This window comes from Schistocerca gregaria, chromosome 7, assembly GCF_023897955.1.
Source record: "Schistocerca gregaria isolate iqSchGreg1 chromosome 7, iqSchGreg1.2, whole genome shotgun sequence".
In the NCBI taxonomy this organism is placed as follows: domain Eukaryota; kingdom Metazoa; phylum Arthropoda; class Insecta; order Orthoptera; family Acrididae; genus Schistocerca; species Schistocerca gregaria.
The window spans coordinates 456,953,432-456,978,873 of NC_064926.1; the positions used below are offsets into that span (position 1 = coordinate 456,953,432).

Consider the following 25,442-nt stretch of genomic DNA (forward strand, 5'->3'; position numbering starts at 1 on the left):
TAACCTTATCATTTGTCAGGAGATAGTCAAAATAGGTTAATACAATGCAGTAAATTGGAGCAGCTAATATTTACAGAATTAACATGCTGTCAGAATGAAATTCAGCTTGGAAGGGCATACCACAAAACTGCTTAAGTGCCCAAACAAGTATGTTTTTGCTGTATGAATGATATGAGATGTAAAACTTGCCTACTTTGCTTACTTTCTAATATGTCATATGGGATCATATTCTGGTGTAACTTGTCAAACTGTGTAAAAGTTTTTAGACTGAAAAAGCATGTAATAAGACTAATTTGTGTTGTAAATTAAAGAGAATCATGTAGAAACCTGTTCAAGGAACTGGGTATTCTAACCAATGCTTTTCAGTAAATTCATTCCTTAGTTAAATTTGTTGCAAATGTTATATCTCTATTTTCAACCAATAGCTCAATATGTAGTCTCAATAATAGTAATAAGAACTATCTACATAAAGACCTAAAATCACTTACCTTGGTCCAAAAAGGGGTCCAATATTAGGAAACAGACACTTTCAATAAATCACCAACAACCATTAAAAATATGGTTTTAGATAAAGCACAGTTTAAACAGAGTTTGAAAAACTTTTTGGTTCGCAACCCCTCCTATTATGTAGGTGAATATCTTAACAGAGACTATTAGACCATTTGCAAATGTCTTGTAGATTTCAGTTTTGACAAAACTTGGACACAAGTTAAGATTCGGCATTTTGTGCTTTATTTATTGAAAATGCAAAACTATTTTTCATTCTGACGGTGTATTAGTTATGTAAATATTAGCAGTTATAGTAGTTCCAGTATACTGTAATGCATTAACATATTTTGACAATATCCTGAAAATCTTCACTAAAGTGAGAATTATATTCAAATGTTTTATGGTTTTTATGTTATACTTTCAGACTTGTTCCGCACCCACGAGAATCTTCTCATTTTTGGGTCCACGAAACAAAAACTGAATGTAACCTAATCTACAACTGTGCTTGTTACACAAAAACGCCTGTCCTCACACTGCTACCAAGGCACTCTTGGACTCATTTCCTTAGGATATTTTAACCCCAGTGCTCCCCTGACTTGGCACCTTCAGATTATCATCTTTTCACCACCATGAAGGCACACACAAGTGGAATAAATTTTTCATCCACTTAGTAGGTGCAGAGAGAGGTTCTTAAGTGGGGAACAGAGCTGGCCGGAGAGTTCTTTAAGGAGAGCATAAAGAAGCTTGTGCCTTGGCTCCCACATTCACCGAACAGGATGATGATTAAGTGGAAAAATGTTCAGTAAGTGTATCAACAACCTCCTGTAGTTTCTTTTCAAATACATTTTTACTTAAAAAAATACAAATCTAGTTACATTTACTCTCTGATCATGCCACGTATTTATTCCAATCTTCTGTTAGTCCTTCTCCTCCAACCCCACTCTCTGTCTATCTGCTCCTGCCCCTCTCTCTGTCTATCTCCTCCTCTTTTCTTTCTCTGTCCATCTCCCCTCTCCCTCTCTCTCCATTTCCCCCTCCCCTGTTTGTCTCCTCTTCCCCTCTCCGACTGTCTATCTTATTTTCCCCCCTCTGTGGCTGCCCATCTCCTACTGCCCCCTTCTCTTTCCACGTTATGACCCTCATCCCAATAGGAGGCTGGTGATTCCTATCCCCACGGTATTTCTTTCCAGTTCGTAACTAATATGTGTATCAAACTTGACTGATATCTTTCAAGGGGTTTCAGGTGAGCTTTTAACCCACTGCTTTGCCCACATATATGTTTCACAGATATTGAACATATCACATTTGCTTGTACATATTTTTCTCTGCATCTTTAATGAATTTTGCCCTTCAGTTTCATTTTTGTGCAGCTAAATGTTTATGACGACTTACGGCCTGAATTACATGTCGTACCATGATATAATTTCACAGGTGAATCCAGTTGAATATTTGGTTACTGCCTGTGAAATGTGTTGTGAATAGAGTTTGCAGTAAGGAAGTAATAAATTAAAAGCCATGCATGATGCAACAATTTTTCACATATCTCAGTATTTGACATCATACTGTCTCAGCTGTGTGTCATACAATGATATGTTTTTGTAGGTTCATTCAGCAACATGTGTGGGTACTGTCTGCAAAAAGTATTAGGAATAGAGACAGTAGTAAAGAAGTAATAAATTTAAGCATCATGCATGATGCAGCAGTTTTTCATGCATCTCAATGTCTGTGACATAATATTTCCTGAAATATGTGTCATGTGGTGCTATAATTTTGCTGGTACATGCAGTAGTATATGTGAATACTGCCTGCTAAATGTGTTACGGATACAGTTAGCAACAATGAAGTACTAAACATCATGCTTAATGAAGCAGTTTTATTGCATGAACGGCAAAAATGTATATGGGATAAACTTTTTCCTTTCATCATTTTGTGGGGGTTGCCAGCGAGAAAAGCTTCATGAAAGTTTTGAAGTTACACGTAAAGTCTGTTACAAGTCACTATGTGTTCTCATTCTCAAATATTGGATGAACAAATTAAGGGTATTCGTACATTGTGGGTTACACAGCTTTTTTGCCCTGCCCCCCAACCCTTTCATATGTAGGTCATTCTTAGCCCTACAGCAATTCTTTCCTGACAATAAGTGATATGTATACCAAGTTTGCTTGAAATCAGTCCATTGATTTAGAAAGAGATGTGGAACATACACATATACATACATTTTTATAATATGTAAGGATTCTTTTATGCAACCTCTCCGAGTCATTTCTATTTTACCTAAAGGGTTTAAATAATACTTCCTTGATTTAGCTAAGCTTGCATTTTACAACTGCCCAGTCCCTTTTTTCATTTATTGGGCTTACAGGTCTCGAATGGTGCACTGACTACTGTTTTTTTTCCAACATGTGTTAACTGAAACCTCCTTGGTGTGTTCTAGTAAAGCCTGGATTTCATTCTTTCTCATCTATCTACTTCCTCTGAAGACCAACGGAAAATTTTAAATTTTCAATAATTGAAATTTTTGCTCATTTCCTTACTTTTAATTATACCTTTAAATTCACATGTTTAATATGAAAAGAAGACATATTTTTAATTTTAGCTTTTCTGGATGACATGTTACATTTGTGTGGCCTTGTACCATACCGCTTCCAGCTTCTCGCCTGTACAATATCACACAGTTTTGTTAAAAATTAGATTATACAGCAATTTTTCATGAAGGAGACTGGTAATCTAATTTTGTACACTGCTTGAGAAAGAAAGTGAAGCACCCAGTTAAGAGGAGGAAAAACTGAAAGACACTTCACATGTTGAAAGGGGATGTGATGTTAATTCAGTGATTACAAAATCGATTCAAAATTACAAAGAGCTTGGCAGGATGAGCCCACTAATCAGTTGGATCCGCATGCACAGGTTCAGAAGGGAAGAAAATCAAAAGACCATTGTATCCTCTCCTGACGCAAGCTGGTGCACAACTGTTGTAAATGGTCCTTGATATCCTCAATACTGGCACTGGGTCAGAGTTGGCATCCAAGATAGTCTCACGTATGTTTTATTGAGGACAGATCTGGGGACCTGGCTGGACACTGGAGTACCTCAGCCTCACACAGACAATTCACAGAGACAAGCAATTGAAAAGTGGCACCACAATACTGTTGCATGAGAGGTAATTCATGAGGATGCAGGATGTCCATGACACACCATTGTTCCAACAGATTTCTCTCAGTCACTACACCGTCAGGTGGCTTGCGGAGTATGGATGTAGATGTAGAACCTTGAGCTGAAGACTTTCCCAATGGCTCCCTACACCGTGACACAAGGAGCTATATCGCTGAAACTCTCCAAAACATGGGAAGAATGGGACCACTGCTTAGATCACCACCATACTAGACAACAATGGTCATCCGAGATAGTGCAGAACTACGATTCATCAATGAACACAATGCAATGCCATTCCTCAGTGTCCTACAATTGCCGGTCACAGTGCCAATTCAAACATAGCCATTTGTGCTGTGTTAATGGCAGCCTATCCATGGGGCAGTGATCCCCTAGTCTGGTTTCTGCTAGCCTCCGACCAATGGTGCAGGACGATGCAGAATGTTACAAGGAGTCCCTTACTCGCTGTAGGACAGCAGGTGCAGATATAAAGTGGTATGAACGTGCTTGGGGCACAATATGGCAATCCTTCCTTGTGGTGGTCAGATGAGATCAAACAGAACACTGGCGATGAGTATGACTGCCCTCACACTCTCATACAGTCCAACATTGGGTCACTTCACCTCCGTAGGCCCCACAAATGTGGATATTGTATGGTTCAACCTGCCATGGAGACCCACAATGAGGCTCCTTTCAAACTGTTTCAGGAGCTCGTAATGCTGTCTTACAGAGGTATGGTGCGTCTCCAAGTCCTTCAGGGGGATCACTCAACATCTTAACTGTTCGAACTCCTGATATATCCTATGAGGGCTGGTAACAACAATAAAACACCAGCAACACTAATGCACTCTGATGGCCATTCTACCTGTCACAGAGGATTGCAACTACAATCATTTACGTGCTCACTGATTGTGTGTATGTGTGCAAACTTACATTGACATCCTACCATGTCTTCTGGGCTTCAGTTTCTTTGTAAGACAGTGTAGTAACAGTAACATCAACTATTAATTCTGTCAGTCAGATTGCTGCTTAATGTATTACTGTCATCATTTCAATGCAAGAAACACCACACAAAATATAAATTTTAAGAAACTTTCATTGCAAAAAAGTGTTCAATCAGCATTCCAGTACTAAAAGTAACTTTATATTTCTTCCACTTTGTGGCCACAGTGATTATATTATCATCTTTTGTGCACCTTTGTATTAACTAACCAGGAATGTCAGCTGACTGAAATAAGTAATTCACAAATCAACAACAACTCACCTGCTCAAATGTTTCAGCATTCCATATATGAATGAAACCATTAAGAGACAAGGCAGCAATTTCCTGGAAATTCTTGTTGAAAGCTACAGCCCTAACTTTTTGTGCTGATCTGCATTCCTTTGTAGCCAAAGCATGAACATGTTTATAAGATGGCCCATCTTCTCCATCCATAAGCTCATCCAACTGCACTCTCCACAAGGCCATGCGAGTGTCTCGTGATCCAGATACAAGGAACTGATCATCAAGCCAACACATGTCAAACACCCAGTCTTGATGCGCACCCTTTCAAAGAATAAAAACAAACAAAAACAGTCTAGACATGATTCATAACTTGCATCAAACTGTTATTTACTACAAAACAGTGTTAAACTATCAGAGAAATTTTACATTTTCACAACACACTACACATCCGTTCAAAGTGCATAAATACTTCAAAAACCAAACAATACTTTGATTTTAAATAGTCTTCAATACAACCAGATAACCACCACTCATTAAAAAATTAGGACAACATTTTAAATATTGTAAGCATCAATGTCTCTAAATCAAAGCTAACAAAATGTGAATGACTGTGGCAAAGCATAAATTAAATTACTGTATAGTTTATAAAAATGATGACTGTTCTTCCTGAAATAGTACTGCATCACATAAATGCTTCAAATTATATTTCAAATAAATCAAATGTGCCTGTGCTTACTGCGACTATACTTCCCACCAGGGTGAACACTAACATAAAAAAAATGATACTTTAGCACAAGCATGTAAAGCTAAAGGCTGCTGTTTTGTCAGATAACAAGTGAAAAAAACATAAGAATCCTAAAGCACAACAACAGCAGCAGCACTAAGTATTCAGAATCTGTATTCTTAAAGTATATAGTACATAGTAAGAAGCAACAGGTGAGGTTCATTTAACTAACAAGGTCAAAAAGACTGTCGAAGAATAAGCACATTATGTAACCCACACTTCAGGGCCAAAAACATTTATTCAACACAAAATTAGCGTTCTGTAACAACAAATTAAACTGTCCATTAGTCCACAAAATGTAAACAATAATAGCTCCCCTTAAGATTAATGTAAGTCCAGGCAGGACACCATCATTGTGCACGCTTCTGCAATTATATAAGTTCCAAATAAGACTCGAGTGGAAATCACAGACATCAAATAGAAGAACTATATGGAAACGTTATACCAGCTCATAGTGTGCAGACAACAGGCCCATCACTCTAGTCATGCAGTAATCGGAAAGCACAGCAGTCACTATCCTAATAAAAGTCCAATCCAATCCAGGCAAACAGCAGATGTGGTTGTAGTTCACTTCATAGTTGCAGAGAAAGATGGCAGCAGCTAGTGATGGCAAAACTGAGGGGAAGGTAGTTGCTGGGTAGGACAAGCACTCTGAGGGTTCCATAAAACTTAATTACGGATATAGACAACAATATAATTGTGTGTGGCTCAATGGCCTGATGCATGTCTTTCTACTGGCATGTCTTTCTACTGAATCCCACTTTGCTGACTTGTGTATCTCTAACCTACCCCAGCAGCCCAATCAGGGAAAGTGGACCTACAGCTTAATGTGGAATCTGAACCATGCGTTGTTTCTGGCAACTCCTCACATCGTTGAGACGCGAAGGCTAGGATAAAACAAAGACTGAAAAATACATATCTGACGGAGTTTCGATCCTGCAAACACTAAGTTTTCAGGTATACACTTTACTACTAGACCACCAGGCCTGAAGTGCAGTGCTTGATTTGTGATAGTGCATGTCGGTACTAGTACCTCTGACAAAAAGAATGCATTAAAATAACGTTAAGCCATCAACAATACAGCCCCCAGTAGGTCACAGTACCAGAATCTCTTTTTTCACAATTCAAGCCCAGCTGACATTTACGTAAATAGTTCATCTATAGGTTGTTGTCTGCGAGTATCAAAATATGTGATATATATGGCCATATCTTTTGACTGCATTCACTTAGAAGCCGACACGTTTTGAACTGGCGAGGGACCTTAAATCTTAGTATTTGACAAATTCTAACTAGATACTTCTGCCTGTTCCTGAGAAATGGACAAACAGAAACAAATGGCAAAAAGAATATTTTTATAAGATTTAATAATAATAATAATAATAATAATTTTTGGATTTTTTCATTTGCTTGTACTGTAAAATCTTGTTTGTGTCAAATTTCATGAGTCTAGGTCAACAGGAAGCACACTATAGATTTTGATGAACGAGTTGGTGAGTATTGAAAAATATGACATAAGTGGACATAACTTTTGACTGCACAGACTGAGAAGCTTAAATTTTTCACACCACCAAGGGACTGTAGACTTTAGTATCTGAAATAAATGTAAACTTCATACCCCCACCTGTTCACACAGACCATTCTAAATCCTTTTACCCTGTTTCTCTTTGTAATGAAACCTTTATATTCAGCACCCCCATCCACTGCCACTTTCTATATATGTCTCTCTCACACTGTCTCCATTTTCTCTCATTGTTTTACAGTACATCCCATTGCCAATGCATCCTCTCACTTACACTCCATCACTGTCTACACAATCCCTAAACAGCTCAAAAATTCTGTGGCATCCAACTTATGTTTCCCCTATACCCACATGTTCAAAATTTCGGTCCAAAACGCACTCTCCCCAACATCTACAGGTTAAAGTATGTTTGTTTGGGATGCTACAGACCACTCCAAGCCTACATATGGTCTCCACTCATCTGTATTTTTAATTTTCGCTGTCTCCTCTTCTTTTCCTTCCACTGTTTCGGTCTCCATCCACCTGTCTTTCTCTTTTACTGCCACTGTGTGCAACTGACCATCAACAACTCCTCTTTGAAGCTCAATGATATTGTCTTCATCCATCTCTCTCTTTCACTGCCATTTTCTCTCTTCCACCACCACTATTTCCTCCCTCTTTCTCTCTGTCTTCCACCAACACTTTCTCTCTGCTGCTGTCAGCACAAGATCATGCAAATATATCCGCATGCCAAAATGTTTGGTGAGGAAGGCAGAATGAGGTTTGTGGCAGCTGGTTTCCCACTTTTCTGTCAGAGTCTTTTAAATAAAAGCATATTTGCCTTTCTGTGTTCCAGTAGGAGCATTTTTCTGCTGGTTTCCTTCTCTCCCCTGCTACAGTAGGATGTGCTACTTATATAAATTCTGTTGCACGTCAGGAAAGTTTTATGTACTTTGAATAATTATATGCTTTGACAGATATAAACAAGAAATAAGTATCCACAATGTGAGTGAACACAAAATCATATGCTTTACATTTTTTTCTGGGTACTTCACTCACTGATTGCAATTCGTCAAAAATGCCCAGATTATGATTTGCATCTTAGAGTAGAACTATTGTTATAAATAATTTATTGAATTTGCACTCTTCCCAGTTTTACATAATTTTTGGCAATCTGTTTAAGCTCTTTCCAGACATGTTTTAAGTTATAACCCCTTTTATTCCACAGCAGTGTTACTTTCGGGTATATTCGTATAGATGTTAAGTGCCCATTATACAGAGAAAGTGCATCACAAAGTTTTATTGATGAAAAAAATGCTGACTAAAACAGCTTGGTGATCTCAGAACACAAGTGATGTCCCTAAAAACTTTGTCATGTGTTCACTATGTCAGTTAAAACTACATTTATGCCTCAGACCAGATATTAATGCACATTTTACATGCATAACTACAATAATTTGAACCTGTGGATCTCAGTTCCCCGAGAACATTACCTTAAGAACATATGGTAAAAATTTTGACGATTTTCTAAAGAACGTACAGTTAAAATTTTAGCCATTTGCTGTGGTTACATGTTATAATGAAACTAAGTAAAGAATAGATGTTGAACAAATGTCCCCCACACACTCGATGAAAACTGGTGGAAGAAGGTGACCTCTTTATTTTTTTTAATAATAATCTAGATGTAGGAGGCATCAATGCTTGGGTAATCTACAAAGAAGTGACCAACATAACAAGATGAGATTTCCTTTTCAAACTTGGGGAGGAACTTGCCATAGATTATATCTAAAGCAGGGTCCGAGTTGAAATATTAGACATAGATGGAAGCTCCCGCCACTGTCAGGTGCATAAACCTTGCAAACAAGGGAAAAGTCATATAAATGTGCATTGTTTGAGAAGAGAGACACCAGTTTTTAGATTGCACAGCTTAGTCTACAAAGATGATATGTAGGTATCTGCTTAGTCTACAGACTAAGTGATCTGTTGGTATCTAATATAACATATTTACTTACACAGACTATAATGTTTACCTTTAAAAAATGTGTATCAAAGTTTAGACCTACAGCAGTACTTAATGTTTAGTATTAAAACAAAAAACAGGCCCTTTAGCATGAGTATTTGTTACAGAAAAACTCATATCCTAAAATAAAAAGACAAAGAACAAGCTGTACATGTATCAACTAGAGATGGGACATTTTTGTCTCACCAGAAGTTTTAATGGGTTAAAACAATCGAGTTATTCTACTGTTAAAAAACACAAAGCATATCTTCATGCAAAAACCACATCTTGGCATTTCCCAGTCCACTAGGGAACTGAGGATCATTGCAGGAGGGAAGACGTTTGAGATATGGAATATTCAGCAGCAGAGGGAAAAAATTCGTAAAGTATTCTATCTGACCATAAGCTTTAGAAAGGTGCCATGTCATCTTACCCACAGATTGTACCTGATTTAGCACAAAATTACACACAGGTAAAGGTCACTCGAATGTGTGTTCAAGATGATGGATGACTAGAGCCTGAAAGAAATGTTGCTTCATGAGTGTTGAGGTAAACAATAATAATGAAAGCTTTCATGACTGGATGTCACAGTTGCTGGTGAGTCTCCCAGGTTCTATGGTTACTGGCTGCGGTCCTTGTAACTTTTCTGTTCCTAATGTTTTCTGCAGAGCCGCAGTAACATCTTCAGAGGTACTACTCCTTCTGTTGAGTCTTGCCAGCTGACGTATCTGGCATCAAAGAGTGACATAAATACTGTGAAAAATGGTTATGGTAGAAGTTTACACGTGACTGGCAGAGATATTCCTCGTCAGTGGCAAAACTTAACTATCTATTGTCATCTCTCAGAAATAAAACTGCGTAGACCTACTGTCCATATATACTAAGTTTCATGGCTTTTCTCTTAAAATTATCCCCATGTTTATATATTTCCACAGCTTCTGGACATAGTTTATTGCTGTAGCTAAAATTTTGATTTCAGAAAACTCCACAGTATGATTTCGTGACTGAAGAGCATGCTCTGCTACAGTTGATTATTCTATTTTCTCTAGTCAGTAAAGACTTTTTTGTTCCTTCAGCCATGTATTCAGTTTTGATTGTTCCAGTGTAGACTTTGCCACATGTACATGGAACATAATGTATCCTGCTTGTTGATGTAGGAGCGCTTTTATCCTTTGCAGATCAGAGTACTTGACATTTTCTTTGTTGGTCTAAAACTGGTCTGATGTTGTGTTTCTGTAAAATCTTTCATCTGATCAGTTACTTTTTTTATTAAAAAGGAGAGAAACAGTTTTCTTACATGTTTCATCCTTGTCCTTTGTCCTACTGTTATTTGGTCATAGAACTCCATTTCCTTCTTTAGCTGAATAGCCATTTTTCTCAAAATCCTGCTTCAGATGTTTTAATTGGGCATCCAGATGTTCTGGGGTGCCAATTCTTTTGCCTCTGTTGAGAAGAATTTTAATGACACCACTCTTTTGTTGTGTATGATGGTTGGAGTTCTTATGCAAATATCTGTCTGTATGTGCGGTTTTCCCCAAAACTTTCCAACCTTTCATCGATCTGTCTCGGAACTGAAACATCTAAGAAGGGTATCCTGCTGTCATTTTCTATTTCCATGGTAACTTACATTTTTGATGATATTTAGCTATTTTAGGATGTGACAAGAGCACAAAATAATTTACTATCCACAAACTGATAACACCAAGATGACTTCTTATTTGCTTTTTCTAGAGATGATTGTTGGAATTTTCCCAATACAAATTAGCAATCGCAGGACCCAATGGGTTACTCATTGCGACTCCAACAATTAGCTCATAAAATTCATCGTCACATTGGAACTGGCTAGGAGTAAGGTAATGTCTAACAAGAGCTTTGAAATTCCCTGGGAAAAAAACTTAAAATATACATAACAACTTGATTAATGGTAACCATAGTGAACAAAAGTACTAAGTCAAAACCTACAAGATTATCTTTAGGAACCAAAATTAGCCCTTCAAGTTTCTCAATAAACTGACATGAGTCTTTTACATACATGCCAGTTTTCCCAATATCTGGTTGTAAATGAGTTGCCAGATATCTTGTTGCTTGGAATGTAGGGGAACTGATAGCACTAACAATGGGTCTCAGAAAAAATTCATAAATTTGATCTTCCTGTAAGACACAGTGTTAATGTTATCAATTCTCCCACATACCAAATAGCACCATATCTGGCCACTCGTTTGCAACTACAGATTTGGAAAAACTAACTCATACATAAAAGACTCGCTTCATTTCATTGAGAAAGTTTACAAGCAAACTTTAACTCCTGAAGATATTTATGTAAGTTTTAACATGGCACCTTTGATCATTATGATACGAATGAACAAAGCTGTGATTTATATAATGGATATTTTACCATGTGATCTGACTGCTCTTTTTAGACACAGCCTTACTTCTAGACAAGTTGTTGATGTCGTAACCCATTGCATTCCGCGATTGTTAATTTCTATATGAAAAAATTCCAACAATCAGCTCTAGAAAAAGCAAATAAGAAGCCATCTCGATGGCATCAGTTTGTGGATAATACATTTGTGGCAATGCCACAAAAATCCCCCAGACTATAATATCCCTTCTCCACCCTGGATCCTTCTGAAATTGACGCAGGGTGTTTGCTTTCAGACATTTCACTCCATACATGACAAATGCCATCTGTCTGCTGGAGCATAAAACATGATTCATCTGAAAAGGCCACCTGCTGCCACTCAGTGGACATCCACTTATGGTACTGGCGTGCAAATTCTACTTTGTCTCGATGAACAGCAGCCATCACAGGTGCATGAACTAGGCACCTGCTGCAGAGGCCCACAAGCAGCAACAATCACTGAACAGTCGTTGAGGAGACATCACTAGCAACCCCTTGGTTCAGCTGGGTGGTTAATTACTTAACAGTTGCATGCCTATTCACCTGTACACATCTCTGCAGCAGTCGTTCACCCCTGTCACTATGGTCCACATTGCATCACAGTTGCCTTGGGGGTCCATTTTGGATATCACCACTGTGCCATCCACAGTGTACTTTAACCATGGCAGCATGCAAACTGTTTACAAACTTGGCCGTTTCAGAAATGCTCCCACTCGACCCAAAAGCCAATGATCATAGTCTTTTGCACATCAGATAAATTGCTCCATTTCCCCATTATGATAATCACAGCACTGTTACCAAGCATTATGACAATGAAAGCACTGTTACCAACCCTCTCCCCCTCACGTGCTTTATATATCCTCCATTGTTCGTGCTGCGATCTGCTGTCTATGAGTGGTTATTGGACGCTGATGTCAAATGTAAGTGGTGATCACATTAATATCACTGGACTGTGTAAAAATGTCAATGGAATATCCTTCTTAGATGTTTTAGTTATGAGACAGACCAATGGAAGGTTCTTTGGAGAGATGTCCATATGGATATTTGCATAAGAACTCCATCACCACCTACAACAAAAGAGAAGTGCCATTAAAAGTCTTCTTGGCAGAGCCACCAGGATTTGTACATTAGAACATCTTGACACCAAATTAAAATACCTAAAGAATGCTTTAAAGGCCAAGGATAAAACACAATGATGGGAAAACACAGTTTGTCTCCCTTTTACTAAAAAATTAACCAATTAGGTTGAAAAGATTTTACAGGAACATACCATTAGATAAGTTTTTAGATCAGCAATGAAAATATGTCAAGCATTCTGATCCATAAAGAGTAAATGCTCTCCAGTGTCACCACACTGGGTATATAAAGTTCCATTGGAACTCTCAGGAGAAACGTGACTATACGGAATGTACATCTTTGCAGACTACAGAAGAAAATACAAAATCCAGCTGCAGCAGAGCAGACACTTCTGTCAGGATATCATCAAGTTTTTCAAAATCAATGGCTATATAGAGAAGCCATGGAAATATATAAACATGGGAATAATTTTAACAGAACATAAGAAGCCATGAAACTTAGTATTTATCGACAGTAGCTGTTCAGAATCGATAGTTTCATTTCTTTACAGTAGACAGTTAAGTTGTATCTCTGACAAAGATTCTCTCTGTCAAACACTTTTGCAAAGATCTCCAGTGCAGCTCTGGATGAAACGTCAAGAATAGAAAAGTTTCACGTACCACGACCATACAATACAGATTTACCAGTAGCTGAAACAATATCAAGTTGGTCAGAATATCAGCCAGGAGCATGCCCCTCGCACAGACTCTGGTAGAGCCCCAAATGAGGAAGTGGGCATTGCAGTCACTGAGCAGCATGGAAGAAACTGAGAGTTGAGTGGTAAGCTGTAGTGTTCTGTACTGGTGAGAATAATTGACAAGGGTATGTAGAGGCTGCAAAGGGAAAATGTAATTCTGTAAAGGGAAATACAAAATGCAGCAACTTGTAAAAGAGTGTTCAACACATTGACCAGGCTATGAAAAATGTCTTGGATGAGTGCCATTACATCAACATGAGCTGGATTTCTCTCTTCGGGAGTTAGGTCATAATGTATTGGGTCAAGTGTGGAAGTTAAAGCAGTCTTCAAGCTGTATTTTAATTTCTTGCAGGCATATAACAGCTGGAAATTGTAAACATAATAGGCAGCTGCAGTTCTGCCATATGTGATCTGATGCCACTTACATTCCATTCAAGGATAGCCATGTTTAAGGATGAGAGATGGCAACTGTAGTAGCTGTAATCACCTTGGCAACTTAGGAGTATCTTTTTTCGTGTGTGTTTCAATACAGGTTTCAGAAGCTGTAGGATTCTTGTCTATTATTTCTTTTCTTCAGAAGTATGATTTTTCTCTCCAGATTGATCAGCTTTTGCTAAGGTAGAGGGTCAGTTGGTGATTCAGGCAGGTGAAGTAAAGGCTGGCTAAATGGTGTTTTTGCAGTATTGTTATTGATTAGGATTCTTCAGTTTTCTTTTTACATTTCTCTTTACTTGTCTTCTTCATAACATTTCATTTGTTGGCTCAGGATCTGGACCATTGCTGACCAGAAGTACACGGCAAATCTTCTCGGGAGTATTCCCTCCTAAATTTCCTTTCTTCTGCATCAGTCACAAAAGAACTTCTGTGTTTAGGTGGAGGTTTCATAGTATGTTGTGAAAGCAGGGTAATTCTAGATGAGAAATATCGAGATCTTACAGCTTTGTAGAATTTATTGCATTCAACTTACAATTATACAAAATAAATCAAATGGAAGAGCAGTTCCAATAGTTTTTCTTACAGTGTTCAGTGAGAGCACAATTCGTCACATGGCACACATCAAATCGATAGGCAAGTTCCTCCCAAATCTCTATCAGTGCATCTGGAATAATTGTTGCGACAGCTGCTTCAATACTGTTTCTTAAGTCAGGTAGATCAGCAGGTGGCAGAAGCACATACACATGATCCTTTATGAAGCTCCCAAAAGGGAAAAAATCATGAGCTCAGGTTGGGTGAATGTGAAACAAGCTCTGTCTTCCGGCCCACTGTGACCAATCCAGAGGTCAGACATAGTGTTGCTTAACCAATCCCATACTGAGTTGTGCCACTGAGGGGGCGCACCATCTCGTTGCCAAATAACGTTCTGTGGCTCAGGTTCTTATAATTGAGGAAAGGGCTGGCTAGTTCTAGCACATCAAGATAAGAAACAACATTTACAATTACTTCACAGAAAAGAAAGATCCATAAACTTTCTGCTGGGATATGTCACAACAAACATTCAGCTTAAGGGAGCTAGATGATTCATATGATCTGATGCCATGTGACTTTTACCTCTGGGATTCAGAAAGCATCATCCGATGTGCCTCTGCTATCAGCTCATCTACCAGACTTAAGAAACTGCACTGAAGCAGTTGTTGCAACAATTACTCGACACACACTGATCGAGGTTTGGGAAGAACTTGCCTACTGACTCGATGTGTATGCTGTGTAATGAATAGTGCCCACACTGAACACTTGTAACAAAAACTTTGAGTTGTTCTTTCATTTGATATAATATTTAAAATTGTAGGTTGAATGTAATAAATGCTACAAAGGCTTAAAGCCGTGATACTCACTTTGAAACACCTAATACTTTAATGCTTGGGGATTTTGCAACTGTGGCACTGAAATGGAGGTTGCAAGTCTGTGTGGTCATATTATGCTTGGGTCATAATGTAGCCACAATAATGCTGTAACTGCCAGATGGATGTACAGAGGGATTTCGGATGGCAGCTTTCAGATGGCAAACATGTTCTGAACAAGAGTAAATCAGACCTTCTGCCTTAATCACATCTTCCATGTAGATAACTCATAAAGGTGCTCAGAACATTTGTGGGATGAAGCAACATACTACCCTTATGCAATTAATGTAATGGGAAGAAGGGGGTATGCAATCTCCAGCATGTGCATCTCTGCCATAAATTACATGTTTGGCTGCAATGTTACGGGACATGCAAGTATGGAAACACCGAAAATGGCAGCAATGCTTTGTGCTTGGCATATAGAGTATTCTGCTGATGACCTCGCAGAACAATCTTGATCTTTGATAGAAATTCCACTTGATTGAATGTACAAACAGCATACAGGCAGGCACTAATTTGATATCTATTTTCTTCATAACTCAATAACTTAGATTTCTCCCTAGGTCACATCACCAAGCACCAGATAACAACAACACCACGCAAGTAATTCACTGTGTGATGGATCTCTGCACAAAAACTGTATCTGTGGTGGAGCATAGCTTTCAACAGTTTTGGGGCCTGAAATGCAGGGGTCCATTATGTAAGTGAGAGCATGACTTCACTGGACCTGGAATTGTGTCCACTTCTTGCTGGTGGAAGAATCGATTTACATTAATTAAACTCTTACCTTCTTCCATGTGTGACACTATTAATTAGCATGATGCAGCCGGAAGATCCGTTATTTTTTTTTGCGCCATTCCAGTTCCATTTGTTAGATGCAGGTTGAGAAGAACGATGTGGAGAATAGATTAAAATTAGAGCCCTCATGATTGCAGCATTTCTGATGACACACTCCTTCTTTCTGGGTACTAACCCCCTTAGGCGACTGTTCACATCTCAGGTCACATGATCCAAACTCCAGGTAGAGGGACCACTAGAGGTACCAACTCAGGTTATCACCTTTCCTTGCCCCTGGCTGTTATCAGGAGTACTTGTGATCCTTACCAGCCATCCGTGCTGGTAATTACGCATTACCTAATCAACCTTTATGTGTCAAACTGTGAGCGACCTTCAGGGATAGACAGGGAGGAAGAGATGCAAGATGGAACACCTCAAACACTGAAGCAGAGGAAGAACATAAGAAATCAATGGATAGGATTGGAATAATATTAGAAAGACAGACTTGCAACACAGAAAAAGTACTATAGCCCTGTGTTTCCCATACATGTCCTCACATGCGGGGTCTGAGAAATGATGCCAGAGACAGTCAACAGGCATACTGAGTGACAAACTGTCATTTCTTCTGAGGTGAGGAGCTGGTATGTTGTTGCAACCAGAGCAGTCAGTAAATTAGGTAGGAAGTCAACAGATGTCCATCGAAGCCTACAGTATTTCTTGAATCTTGACCAGCACCTATGAAGCTTCTCCTAGTGGAGTTTGCCAGCTTAAAGACTTACAGTGCCTATACTTCTGAGAAGTGAAGTCTGAATCTTGGGTTAGATGTTACCATTTGTAGATGTAATCTAAAAGGCAAGAACTAGTACCAGAGCTGGGTTACCTTAACTGGGAGACACTACTGTCATTTTGAATACTCCAGTTGTAACAAGGCCATACAAGCTGCAGAGCCAAACTCTTTGGTTGTGTGGTTTTATAGATTTCTATAGTCTGAGACTAACCCGTGGTCTAGGGGTAGCGTCTTGGTTTCATAATCAAAACATCTTCGGTCCCGGGTTCGATCCCCGCCACTGCCTAAATTTTGATAAATAATCAGCATTGGGGGCCGAAGACTTCCGGCATATGAAGTCAGCCTCATTCTGCCAACTGCCTTGTCAAAGAGGGCGGAGGAGCGGATAGAGGTTCAGGCACTCTCTTGTCCTAGGGGTGAGAAATTGCCCCTAACGGTGGAAGAATCAGCAATGATCAACGACATGAGGATGCAGAAGGCAATGGAAACCACTGCATTAAAGACACATAATGTGTATCCACAGGACATGTTGCCTGTAGTTGAAGAAGTGTCATGATGATCTCTCCATTCGCAAAAGATTCCGGAATAGTCCCCCATTCGGATCTCCGGGATGGGACTGCCAAGGGGGAGGTTACCATGAGAAAAAGAGTGAATAATCAACGAAAGGATAATGTTATACGAGTCGGGGCGTGGAATGTCAGAAGCTTGAACGTGGTAGGGAAACTAGAAAATCTGAAAAGGGAAATGCAAAGGCTCAATCTAGATATAGTAGGGGTCAGTGGAGTGAAGTGGAAGGAAGACAAGGATTTCTGGTCAGACGAGTATCGGGTAATATCAACAGCAGCAGAAAATGGTATAACAGGTGTAGGATTCATTATGAATAGGAAGGTAGGGCAGAGGATGTGTTACTGTGAACATTTCAGTGACCAGGTTGTTCTAATCAGAATCGACAGCAGACCAACACTGACAACGATAGTTCAGGTATACATGCCGACGTCGCAAGCTGAAGATGAACAGATAGAGAAAGTGTATGAGGATATTGAAAGGGTAATGCAGTATGTAAAGGGGGACGAAAATCTAATAGTTATGGGCGACTGGAATGCAGTTGTAGGGGAAGGAGTAGAAGAAAAGATTACAGGAGAATATGGGCTAGGGACAAGGAATGAAAGAGGAGAATAACTAAATGAGTTCTGTAACAAGTTTCAGCTAGTAATATCGAATATTCTGTTCAAGAATCACAAGAGGAGGAGGTATACTTGGAAAAGGCCGGGAGATACGGAAAGATTTCAATTAGAGTACATCATGGTGAGGCAGAGATTCATACTGGATTGTAAAGCGTACCCAGGAGCAGATATAGACTCAGATCACAATATAGTAGTGATGAAGAGTAGGCTGAAGTTCAAGACATTAGTCAGGAAGAATCAATACGCGAAGAAGTGGGATACGGGAGTTCTAAGGAATGACGTGATACATTTGAAGTTCTCTAACGCTATAGATACAGCAATAAGGAATAGCGCAGTAGGCAACACAGTTGAAGAGGAATGGACGTCTCTAAAAAGGGCCATCACAGAAGTTGGGAAGGAAAACATAGGTACAAAGAAGGTAGCTGCGAAGAAACCATGGGTAACAGAAGAAATACTTCAGTTGATTGATGAAAGGAGGAAGTACAAACATGTTCCGGGAAAATCAGGAATACAGAAATACAAGTCGATGAGGAATGAAATAAATAGGAAGTGCAGGGAAGCTAAGACGAAATGGCTGCAGGAAAAATGTGAAGACATCGAAAAAGATATGATTGTCGGAAGGACTGACTCAGCATACAGGAAAGTCAAAACAACCTTTGGTGACATTAAAAGCAACGGTGGTAACATTAGGAGTGCAACGGGAATTCCACGGTTAAATGCAGAGGAGAGAGCAGATAGGTGGAAAGAATACATTAAAAGCCTCTATGAGGGTGAAGATTTGTCTGATGTGATAGAAGAAGAAACAGGAGTCGATTTAGAAGAGATAGGGGATCCAGTATTAGAATCGGAATTTAAAAGAGCTTTGGAGGACTTACGGTCAAATAAGGCAGAAGGGAAAAATAACATTCCATCAGAATTTCTAGAATCATTAGGGGAAGTGGCAACAAAACGACTATCACGTTGGTGTGTAGAATATATGAGTCTGGCGACATACCATCTGACTTTCGGAAAAGCATCATCGGCTAATAATGGAAGCAAGGATAAAGAAAAATCAAGACACGTTCATAGGATTTGTCGACATGGAAAAAGTGTTCTACAATATAAAATGGTGCAAGCTGTTCAAGATTCTGAAAAAAGGAGGGGTAAGCTATAGGGAGAGACGGGTCATATACAATATGTACAACAACCAAGAGGGAATAATAAGAGTGGATGATCAAGAACGAAGTGCTCGTATTAAGAAGGGAGTAAGACAAGGCTGTAGCCTTTTGCCCCTACTCTTCAATCTGTACATCGAGGAAGCAATGATGGAAATAAAAGAATGGTTCAGGAGTGGAATTAAAATACAAGGTGAAAGGATATCAATGATACAATTCGCTGATGACATTGCTATCCTGAGTGAAAGTGAAGAAGAATTAAATGATCTGCTGAACGGAGTGAACATTCTAATGAGTACACAGTATGGTTTGAGAGTAAATCGGAGAAAGACGAAGGTAATGAGAAGTAGTAGAAATGAGAACAGCGAGAAACTTAACATCAGGATTGATGGTCACGAAGTCAATGAAGTTAAGGAATTCTGCTACCTAGGCAGTAAAATAACCAATGACGGAGCAAGGAGGACATCAAAAGCAGACTCGCTACGGCAAAAAAGGCATTTCTGGCCAAGAGAAGTCTACTAATCTCAAATACCGGCCTTAATCTGAGGAAGAAATTTCTGAGGATGTACGTCTGGAGTACAGCATTGTATGGTGGTGAAACATGGACTGCGGGAAAACCGGAAGAGAAGAGAATCGAAGCATTTGAGATGTGATGCTACAGACTAATGTTGAAAATTAGGTGGACTGCTAAGGTAAGGAATGAGGAGGTTCTACGCAGAATCGGAGAGGAAAGGAATATGTGGAAAACACTGATAAGGAGAAGGGACAGGATGATAGGACATCTGCTAAGACATGAGGGAATGACTTCCATGGTACTAGAGGGAGCTGTAGAAGGCAAAAACTGTAGAGGAAGACAGAGATTGGAATACGTCAAGCAAATAATTGAGGACATAGGTTGCAAGTGCTACTCTGAGATGAAGAGGTTAGCACAGGAAAGGAATTCGTGGCGGGCCGCATCAAACCAGTCAGTAGACTGATGACCCCCCCCCCCCCCCCCCCCAAAAAAAAAAAAAATAGTTTGATTAAAATTATGTGATAGCTGAAATCTTGGGAAGACTGGAAACAGGTTGGAGACTATGGGTCAAGCTGCTGTAAAACCATTCTGGAGTGTAATTAGCAGTCTTCGAAAGGGAGGTAAGAAGGAAATGACAAGTATTTTGGATAGGTCAGGAAAACTGCTGGTGAATTCTGTGGATGCCTTGGGCAGATGGAGGCAATATTTTGAAGAGTTGCTCAATGTAGGTGAAAATACGATCAGTAATGTTTCAGATTTCGAGGTAGAATGGGATAGGAATGATGATGGAAATAGGATCACATTTGAGGAAGTGGAGAAAATGGTCAATAGATTGCAGTACAATAAAGCCGCTGGGGTGGATGAAATTAAGTCAGAACTCATCAAATACAGTGGAATGGCTGGTCTTAAATGGCTACACAGGATAATTGAAATGGCCTGGGAGTCGGGACAGGTTCCATCAGACTGGACAAAAGCCATAATCACACCAATCTTTAAACATGGAAACAGAAAAAAATATAACAACTACAGAGGTATCTCTTTAATCAGCGTTGTGGGTAAAATCTTCTCAGGTATTGTTGAAAGGAAAGTGCGAGTATTAGTTGAGGGCCAATTGGATGAAAATCAGTGTGGGTTTAGGACTCTTAGAGGTTGTCAGGACCAGATCTTTAGCTTTCGGCAAATAATGGAGAAGTGTTATGAGTGGAACAGGGAATTGTATCTATGCTTTATAGATCTAGAAAAGGCATATGACCGGGTTCCTAGGAGGAAGTTATTGTTTGTTCTACAAGATTATGGAATAGGAGGCAAACTTTTGCAAGCAATTAAAGGTCTTTACATGGATAGTCAGGCAGCAGTTAGAGTTGACAATAAATTGAGTTCATGGTTCAGAGTAGTTTCAGGGGTAACACAAGGCTGCAACCTGTCTCCACTATTGTTCATATTATTTATGGATCATATGTTGAAAACAATAGACTGTCTGGGTGAGATTAAGCTATGTGAACACAAAATAAGCAGTCTTGCATATGCGGATGACTTAGTTGTGATGGCAGATTCGATCGAAAGTTTGCAAAGTAATATTTCAGAGCTAGATCAGAAATGTAAGGACTATGGTATGAAGATTAGCATCTCCAAAACGAAAGTAATGTCAGTGGGAAAGAAATATAAACGGATTGAGTGCCAAATAGAGGAACAAAGTTAGAACAGGTGGACAGTTTCAAGTACTTAGGATGCATATTCTCACAGGATGGCAACATAGTGAAAGAACTGGAAGCAAGGTGTAGCAAAGCCAATGCAGTGAGCACTCAGCTACGATCTACTCTCTTCTGCAAGAAGGAAGTCAGTACCGAGACTAAGTTATCTGTGCACCGTTCAATCTTTCAACCAACTCTGTTGTTTGGGAGCGAACGCTGGGTGGATTCAGGTTACCTTATCAACAAGGTTGAGGTTACGGATATGAAAGTAGCTAGGATGATTGCAGGTACTAGTAGATGGGAACAATGGCAGGAGGGTGTCCACAATGAGGAAATCAAAGAAAAACTGGGAATGAACTCTATAGATGTAGCAGTCAGGGCGAACAGGCTTAGATGGTAGGGTCATGTTAAACACATGGGAGAAGCAAGGTTACCCAAGAGACTCATGGGTTCAGCAGTAGAGGGTAGGAGGAGTCGGGGCAGACCAAGGAGAAGGTACCTGGTTTCGGTTAAGAATGATTTTGAAGTAATAGGTTTAACATCAGAAGAGGCACAAATGTTAGCACTGAATAGGGGAACATGGAGGAATTTTATAAGGGGGCTATGCTCCAGACTGAACACTGAAAGGCATAATCAGTCTTAAATGATGATGAGGAGGAGGAGGAGGAGGAGGAGGAGGAGGAGGAGGAGGAGTTGGAACTTCATGGATTGAAGCTGTCTTCCTCCAATCAGACTGCTCAACATCATGTCCGAACTGCTCACCATTGCCAACTGTCACAACAAATGGTCAGTTCACTTCCACTGTGTATTTCATTACCATTGTAGTGTGTGTTGTTCCTGATGTGGTTGTCATGTCTGATGAAAAGCGAAAGATAAGGGACAGTCCCAGGATTTAGGACACAAACATAACAAGAAAGAAAGCTGAGCATGGATATGTGTTTAAAGGACAATTGTGACAACTCATGTGCAACATTTGAGGATGTCTTGAGAGGGAGGCGGAAAATGGGGGACCTATCTCTTAAGTTTCCAAAGAAGTACTGCAGCCACAGTTATGGTTAGTGAGCTGACCATGTTCCATACTGGTAAAGAGAGAGAGAGAGAGAGAGAGAGAGAGAGAGAGAGAGAGAGAGAGAGAGAGAGAGAGAGAGAGAGAGAGAGAGAGAGAGAGAGAGAGAGAGAGAGAGAGAGAAGCAAAGCACGACCCTCCTGTCTTTATACACCAGACAGGAAGAGAAGTATTCAGAAATGTGTAAAAATCTGGATCCCTTCACATAACAAGTGATTTGGCATTACAGATACAACAATTATTATCGTAACAGAGATGAACCTACAATTTATGAGCTTCACACAACAGTGGGTGAGGCCAAATTTTTTTAAGGCAACAAATCACCACTGCAACTGGTTCTGCAAAGTATCAGTTTTAAATACTATAACATTTCAGGCTGTACAATGTTGATGGAATGAGAAAACTTATTACTGCTTCCAGCTGCTCATCTGCTTCACAAAGTTCCAGCAATTTTGAATTTTTTATATAAAAAAGGGGGGGTTGAGCCCCTACACACCAACACTGACATGATGGCCAACTCAAAATGTCTACTGCCATCTCTGCATAGGAGTTAGTTTTCACTAAAGTGAGGGTGTTGCAGGATGTGGGTACTGCAATGTCTGCGTACATCTGGTTAAGGTTAACCATTTATATGCGCTCATCTGGAGACAGATTGGGCCGAAAGTCTAATGAAAGGTAGCAGTTTGAAGGGCAGAGGGAAAAAAGTACCAAGGCAAGAGCCAAGGGAAAAAAACCTCTGCGAAAGTTAGGTCGGGTAGCGAGAGAGGCAGCGGATGACTTGCTGACTGCGACAATTCATGCAAGGGTAGGTTATGCTAATAGCAGGTATCATGCAAGAAGATACAGCGTCAGTGCCATTGGTCGTTTTAATAAAAGGAGTCCGGTGCGGCAATGCAGTGCGTTGCCTTGTGCCCTCTGCTGTGCCATGTCATCAGTGACTTGGCACAGCATCATCAGGCTGGTGCTCAATGGTAGCAGCTCGTGGTTGGTCGGCATCCCCTGTTACTGTGTGGCGCAGTTCTGCCGCAGCTGCTGCTTGAGCAACTCTGCTTGCTCAGCATGCTTCATCGGACAGCTCCAGGCCATTCTCTCACACATGAGCGATGTAGATTGCCATTTTGACTTCTCAATCCCTTGCGGGGGCTGCTCCCACGGATGTTGGCATCACCACTGATACCATTGGGGTGACAGTTGTCTTCTTGCCATCCTTCCCCTGCAGTGCTGTTAGGGCGGTCGATGGGGCAGGCACCCGAACACCCTTCTGTGAGGTTGCAAGAGTGTTCGCAGGGGTTCGAACCCCTTCTGCTGGACACAGGCCTCGGGCGCAAATCAGCTAAGCTTCTCTGGTGAGTTGCAGGCGTGGCAGCTGTGCTTGACAGAGCACTTGACGCACCATACCGCGTTGCGGCAGTACTTTGCGAAATGGTCTTTGCCCTGGCACTTTAAGCACCAGGGCTGGGGGTCCATGACAGTCGAGAGAGCCGCTGGCCCAGCAGCTTCCGCAAGCCAAAGATGTCGCCCTCGCCGTCGGCTGTTTGCACAATAACAGCATACAGCAGTGCCCTCTCCTTGCTCGTTCAGTGTGGAACCTTGCAGTTGTGTTATCGAACCCAGCACAAGGCAGCCCCTTTAAGAGTGCCTTGGTTATCTTCTTCTTCCCTGTCGATGGCAGCTTCTCACGTGACGGCGGCGCATTGACGATTTGACTGGCCACAGCGCTCTTGATCGCCCTGTGATCAGTCAGGTTTGCTGCCAGAATGCAGATCAGTGAGTCTGTGTTGACAGACTTGTAGACCACATCATTCTTGGCACATGTCGTCATCAAGTCGAACAGCACTGTCCATATGACGTACAAAGGGGAACAGACTGTAATTCGTCTTCTCGTGTCTTCCTTGCTTGGTCGGCAGACTCAGTGAGTCACACAACCGAAGGGCCCCCTCGTGGCAGCAGGTTTCTTCTGCTAGTCCTTCTTTCCTATGCTGTTGGGTGCAGAACACATCAATTTGCTGGCATTGTGAAAACAACATACGACAATTTGCTTCTCGCGGCACCCACAACACAGAACTTCTTCTAAAGCTCTCCTCGGCCGAGAAAGTGTAGCATGCAGCGACAGCAATGCACACACCTCACTGGCTTAGGCCAAACTCAAATGAGTGGTACCTACCCTCTTTAGGACTCCACAGTTTCCTGAAGACGGAAATCAGTGGAGGTATTTAGATAAAAAATGTTTCCTTTCTTTTAAACAGTATAGTTTATTTCTATATGCTCTGTCTATGCCACCTATAATATGTAACCCATCAGTTCAACTATAGTGTGCTTTTAGCATTGTCTTAAGTTTGCTAATAGATGTTAGCTTTAATCGCCATGAACAAAGTGAGCATGATGAGTAGTTCGACTACAAGTTGTTGGCCGCCAGTTCTTAGATATATTGTACATCATTTTGGTTAGGTTAGCAGTTCAATCGTAAGTCACTTTAAATCAGATGTCGACATAGTATCTTGTGTTACCGTCATACTCCATGGTGGCCGCTGCCAACATTGCTCTATATTAGAAATAAGTAAATGAGCCCACACACATTCAACAATGTCAATCTGTCAATGTATTGACCACCTGTGACTGAGCATTTACATACTGTAAATACTAGAAATATTGACAAGCAGTGATGGCCCCAAATATATTCTCAGTAATGTCAATAATGAGATTATGAGGTCAAGCGTTGACAGTTTGACAATATTTGCCATTCAATGCCAGCAGAGCTCCATGAACCAGCCACAAAGTGTTAGCGTGCACTGTTTATGTTTCCAGTTCACCTCTGAGCATAACACCTCTCAGATTCAATTTCTCAAGTAGCCTTTTTAACGCAGAACACTTTTATTAGAACTCCGAGTAGTATTCATGTTTATCACTTTAAGGTGGTCAAAGGAGCAGACATTACGGCATTGCTTACTTAATTGGGCTTCACCATACATATATGCAAAGGCTTCAAAATACATGTCAGCCTTGCCAAATTACCACAAGATGGAAAAAAATGTGTTAATTACCTGAGTATGTCATTGTGGGGCAGATGTAACC

The 25,442-nt window shown here is 40.3% G+C and overlaps 1 protein-coding gene across 1 annotated transcript in view; it reads right to left on the reverse strand.

Annotated features, from left to right (window-relative positions):
* LOC126281364 (DDB1- and CUL4-associated factor 12 homolog) overlaps positions 1-25,442 on the reverse strand; it is a 115,384-nt gene that overhangs the window by 48,410 nt on the left and 41,532 nt on the right. The window contains exon 4 of the mRNA XM_049980278.1: positions 4,904-5,185. Coding sequence (XP_049836235.1) covers positions 4,904-5,185 — 282 coding nt within the window. The remainder of the gene's footprint in view (positions 1-4,903; positions 5,186-25,442) is intronic.